We start from the raw sequence: 5,311 nt of genomic DNA, 5'->3' as shown, positions 1-5,311 counted from the left end.
CCCCCCCCCCCCCGACGGGCATGACTGTGACCCCTAAGATGTGGGGCTGGGGGCTGCTGCTGGGTTTTCCTATTGCAGCCTGCGGGCCAGACTCTGTACTGAGCAGCCCTGAAGAAATCCTCTGGCTTTAACCGTGCCTGCTGGGATCTGCTCAGATCCTGATGCCCAGAGCCAAGGACTCATTTCACAGCCATCTTAGAAACAGCAGCAAGGCACATGCATCCCATTGCAAGTGAAGAAAGGCACTGCCGTAGAGTCTGTGTTGCCATATCTTTGCTGTACGTGCGCTGGCTCTGCCCCTTTCCGGACCATTGCAGCTGCAGGCCTGCCCAGCCCTTCTGCAGACAAAGCAGGCGATCTCAAACAAAGCTTTCTGCGGATGCAGCCGGTGAGCGTTGCTGTCTGCTACTGTTGGGCTGCGCGTCCGGGACGGGATCCTTCCTAGCACAGGACCAGGAACTGCCAGGCTTGTTCTGGCCACATCTGCTACAAGCCTTCTTGCAGATTCCTCGTGAAACTTGCCAGCGAGTGGCACGAGCCTGGGGGCTCGTGGCTTTCTGAGGCTATTGCCTTGAGAGCCCCTATATTTCATTAAGCCAAAGTGGGTGTTGTCCTTATCCAGCTGCACTCTTGGGCTGAGGGAGTGTCCCACTGGCCTCACGTACAGCATAGCCATGGAGAGAGCATACGGGACAGCACCAAACTCCGTGGTCCAGCCTGCTGGCAGGGATCACAGCTCCCTCCATGTCTGACTGGTGCATACTGCATAGGTGCAGGCTCTTTGCTCTGTCTGGGTGGCTGATGCTTCCATGCAAAAGAAGGGAGAGGTAGGGTGGGGGCAGGCTGACAGCATTGGTCCAGCCAGAGACCAAGTCAAGGCCTATGTTAGGGTTGTTTGGGGGCAGAGGGGCACCGAGGGAAGTGGCGGGGATGGGGACAGACTCTCTCATCTCCACCCATTTCTTTCCCTTTTGATTCTGGCCAGTGGTTTGTGATCTTTAGGGGAGCAGCAAAAGCCTGGACACAGCTCACCCAGCCCATGCTGCTCCATCCTTGGCTGCCTTTCCTGAAGGAGCCTGCAGCAGGGGGTCCCAGTCTTGGGAACAGAAAAGCACCCACCATCACAGGTACATGGCAGGAATCTCACGGGGGAACTCCCTGCCAGCACAGCATGGTGGATTAGCTCTCATTGAGGCCTGTGTTGGTGTGCCCTGGCCCCTTTGGATGGGTAGTAACGTGCAAGGCAAAGAGCTTCAATTTTGGATACAGGTTTATAATGGATTTTTGTCTTAAAAAGAATGAAGCAGTATACACCACGTGCAAGGAGCCTGACGCCATGTTGGCAGACTGCTCTCTTGCATGCTCTGTGCATGTCCCTGCATGTACGCCCTTCTCCCGTGGCAGTCATTCGGGTCTCAGTCACCTGTCGCCTTCCCCTTTTTCAGTTGGGGGAAGGAGGAGTTGCTCTTGTCCAGCTGTGTTCATTATTCAGCTGTGTCATTGTGCGAGATCTGGCTGAGAAAAGCACTGGAGATCAAGGAGCTGCCTTAGGCTTTTGCAATCTCCTGCCTTGGCCGTGCACAAAGTTCAGGACCAGAGCTCTCTGCAAGGATTGACTCTTTTGCCTTGGAGACCCTTGCCGGGCACTCTCCATGTGCACACACATTGAGAGGGTTGCTGGGGCTCTGCTTTCCAATCTCGTGGCCATTGCACTGTCCTGCTGCAAGAGAACAAGGGGCAAGGGAAGCTTCACAGTAAGCGATGGTTGCAAGCCCCTTCTAGGGAAGGGGTGAGTTGGCTGAGCAAGTTGGCAGGGTCCCTGGGACCTCCTGGGAAGTGTAGTTCTCTCTAGTGCTTTGCCGGATGAATTAAAGAAAAGCCATGCAGCTGCACTACAACTCCCAGAATGCCCTGGCACGGGGGCCTGGGGCCCGAGGCGGGCATGAGGCCTTGGCTTTGTCCCTCTGGCACTGCGCAAGCGGTCAGGTCTGGTCCAGCCACTCGGCCCGCTTGGGCGCTTTGCACGTGTGCACGTCTACGGTGTCCTCGCACTCCTTGCAGCGCACGGCACAGCACCAGTGGAACTTGCACTCGCACTTGGTGATGCGTGTGACACGGGTTGTGTCATAGCCCCGGCCGCAGCACATGACCTCGCAGCTGTCGGTCCCGCGGGACATCTTGTTGCACACGCGCCCGGCCGTCCCCAAGGAGCCTGCGGAAGGGAAGCCAGGGCTTGTTACCCAGCTCTGGGAGCAAGATGGCCCTCATGCTCTCCTCCCTCCTCCCCCAATGCTGCTCTCTTCTGGCAAAAGATACCTCTTCCCTTCTGCCAGCCCAGGGGGCTTGGGTCAGACCCGCATCCAGCGGCACTGTCGGGTTTGGTGAAGGCAAGCTCGCACCCTTTGCTGCTTGCTTGGAGAGCGCTGCATCTCCAGGGTGGCTTCCAAGCTGTCTTTCCCAGCATGGCTGCCTGCTGCTGGGAGCCCCCTCCATATGCAGCCTGGCTGCAGGGCCCAGAGAGAAAGCTTGGAAGAAACCCTCTAAAATGGCCAACTCTGGTACCAAAGGTCCCCCTCAGATTTGCTGACCCTTCCCCAGCCCAGGCCAGGTGCTAATCTATCCTGCAGACCAGACACAGACCATCTGACCCCATCCTGCCAGGTCTTCCTTGTCTGATGGCTTTGCATTCCCCAGGTAATGAAGCCTTGTTTTGATCTGGGGGGAGCCTGTCTGAGCTGGACAGGACACGCAGGCAGCCCTCCCTCGGGGCAGGTATGAGGGAAAGCTTTCCCGGGCAGCGGGCATGCAATTCCCTTTCCTTGTGGCCTGACTGTTCTGTGCTGCAGCTGGAGAGGGAATGCGGGGGAAGGCCAGAAATTTGGTGCAAGGTTTTATGGACTGTAAGCTTGGGACACAGGGCACAGGCAGCCTGGTGGGGAGGTAGCTGGCTCGAGCCCCCCGAGCAGAGGCTCTGCTGAATGAATCCCTGTCTGGAAGTGGGGCTGTCCCACCCAGACTGTACTCCTCTCTTGCAGCTACTGGCCTCTGCAAAGCCCCCAGTGACCAACCAGCTAGACTACTTTACCTGCAAGACTGGAAGTCCAGGCTGGTCTGCTTGGCAAAGAAGAGCTTTGCTTGCAATAGTAGGAAGGTTTCTGAAGGCTGGGGGATAAGCTTTGAGAGGCCCGTGACATGCAGAGGCTTGCTTATCACTCGGAAGGAGTTGGACACATTCAATAAACAAAGCACCAGCCAGACGTGAGCCTCCTTCAAGACTGGGATGTCAGTTCCCCTTGGCTAAAGTCCCACAGGATGAGCTGGCATTCCCAGCAGTTGCTGTGCGCTTCCAAGGGCATGACTGGCAAAGCCTTAGAGCGATGGGTTTTACTGGGCTGCCTTGCTTGTGCTGATTGGGGATGGGGACGGGGAAATCTCGTGGTGCTGCTGCTTAGCAGTGGTTTGAAAAGCAAATCAGACCTGCTGCTCATTCCCCTCCCTTGCTTCTGCCTCCCCAGTTTTTTGAAAACAGCTTTGCTGGCAGAAATGGAAACTTCCATCCAGAAATGCTGTCAGTGCCAGACCGCCCACCCTGGAGTTGCATGGCGCCAAGATGATAATTGCTGGCACTATCTTGTGGCCCAGCCATTAGCCCAGCACGGCAGGCCGTCCGTGCCCTGGCGTGACCCCCGCTGCACCCTGCCAGCAGTCGGCGCTGACTTTTACCTGCTGCCTTGTCCATCAGGCAGTAGTCGGGGGAGTTCTCGAAGTATACCAGGTCTGTTTTGGTGGGCTTCCGAAAGTACTTGTTGGCCACGGTGAAGCCAGTGCCGTCCTGGTTCATGGTGACCTGGATGGCACCATTGTACTTCCTCCGGAGGTAATCCCCAGTCTTGCGGAAATCCGACATGGCCAGCCAGCAAGTCCGGAGGGTGCAGGAGCCGCTGACCCCATGACACTTGCACTCCAGCTTCAAGAAGCGCTTCACGGCCTGCCGGAGGGGGGGATGCGTGAGGACCCAGCCAGGTATCATGCTCGTGGCTGCCTGCCTCAGCTGGCCAGAGCGCTAAGGCAGCTTGTTTCTCACCTGCTAAAAGGCCGGGGGTTGGGAAGCCCTGCTGTTTGAGGCCACTGAAGACAGGATGTGTGGGAGAGCACAAGGTGCCATGCAGGCACTTCGGGTGCCGGCTGAGCTGTGGCTGGGCATGGGGGCAATGAGGTGGGCAGGAGGGAAGGCATCTGCGTCCACCACCCTGCCATGCATAAAGCAGGGCTGGGCTTGGATAGGGGACACCTAGAAGACACGGACCTTACTCTGGATCAGATGGGCCGTAGCTTGCCCCAGGGCTGCTGCAGAAACTGGGGCCAGGCTGCCTCTCCTCACCAGGCTCTAGCTCCGGGCAGTGCCCAGCACTCACCATCCTCCCACAGCGGTTGTTGTGCAGGTTCATCAGGGCCCGGGCATCCTTCACCTTCTTCTCCTTGGCATCCACAAAGGCCTTGGCGAACTTGATGCCGTAGTGGATGTTGTCACTGCAGCCGCCCCAGTCGAACTCGCCCCGCTCGTCCCGGGAGCGCCCGCGCTTGCGGGGGTCGCAGCTGCAGCCTTTCAGCTCTCCCTGGCTGCAGGCTCGCGTGATGGCGTACACTACACCAGCTGAGGAGATGGCATAGACAAAGGCGGCCTCCCTGCTGCCTGCCGGAGGGGAGAGGAACAAGAAGTGAGAGGCCTGCCAGGTCTGGGCGTGTTCCTGCATGTGGCCCCTGCCCTCCCCGCCCCGCCGGACCCTTCTGGTCCCGTGAGCACCAAGGCAGCGATTGCATCGGCTGAGGGAAGGCAGGTGCCCCACACTATGCAGCAGCCTGGCCGGCTGGGATTCAGCACTGACATCCGGCAGGTCTGCAGTGCTCCTTCGCTGGACAGTTCCTAGGTGACCCCAACACTGCAGCTCACATCAGCATCTGCAAAGGAGGATGCAGCCTGGGAAGGTACAAGCTGGCGCCGGGAACCCCAGGGTAGCTCTTCCCAGCAGCCGGGCAAGGTTGGGGGGGACATGGGCAAGGAGTCCTGGGTTTCTATCATGTTCTGGGCTGGGCAGTTAAAGCCCAGCTTGTGGGGTCTGAACATGAGCCCCACAGCATTTGCTGGGCTCTTAAGCCCAAGCTTCAGGAGTCAGGGGATTGCATGCAAAGTGCAGGCTTAGCTTTTTATTTTTAAAAGTAAGCGTTTGCCCTCCTGGCTTCAGGGGCAGCCTAGATGTGCCCAGTGGCTCAAAATTGGGTGGGGATTAGACCCCATAGTTACAATCTGATT

At 58.1% G+C, this 5,311-nt stretch overlaps 1 protein-coding gene and 1 long non-coding RNA gene across 2 annotated transcripts in view; one reads left to right on the top strand and one right to left on the bottom strand.

Annotated features, from left to right (window-relative positions):
- Positions 1 to 1,256: 1,256 nt before the first annotated feature.
- The window catches only part of WNT2B (Wnt family member 2B), a 10,453-nt gene continuing 6,398 nt past the window's right edge, over positions 1,257 to 5,311 (bottom strand). Inside the window, exons 2-4 of the mRNA XM_019514081.1 lie at positions 4,416 to 4,693; positions 3,724 to 3,988; positions 1,257 to 2,212 (exon numbers count right to left, since the gene is read on the bottom strand). Coding sequence (XP_019369626.1) covers positions 1,983 to 2,212; positions 3,724 to 3,988; positions 4,416 to 4,693 — 773 coding nt within the window. The 3' untranslated portion in view covers positions 1,257 to 1,982. The remainder of the gene's footprint in view (positions 2,213 to 3,723; positions 3,989 to 4,415; positions 4,694 to 5,311) is intronic.
- The window catches only part of LOC109295306, a 29,957-nt gene continuing 29,349 nt past the window's right edge, over positions 4,704 to 5,311 (top strand). Inside the window, exon 1 of the long non-coding RNA XR_002096722.1 lies at positions 4,704 to 4,986. This is a non-coding gene — a long non-coding RNA (uncharacterized LOC109295306). The remainder of the gene's footprint in view (positions 4,987 to 5,311) is intronic.

This window comes from Gavialis gangeticus, unplaced genomic scaffold, assembly GCF_001723915.1.
Source record: "Gavialis gangeticus isolate Ggan-Ray unplaced genomic scaffold, GavGan_comp1, whole genome shotgun sequence".
NCBI lineage: Eukaryota > Metazoa > Chordata > Crocodylia > Gavialidae > Gavialis > Gavialis gangeticus.
Note: the sequence above shows the minus strand (reverse complement) of the source record. Positions and strands in the feature narration are given on the sequence as shown.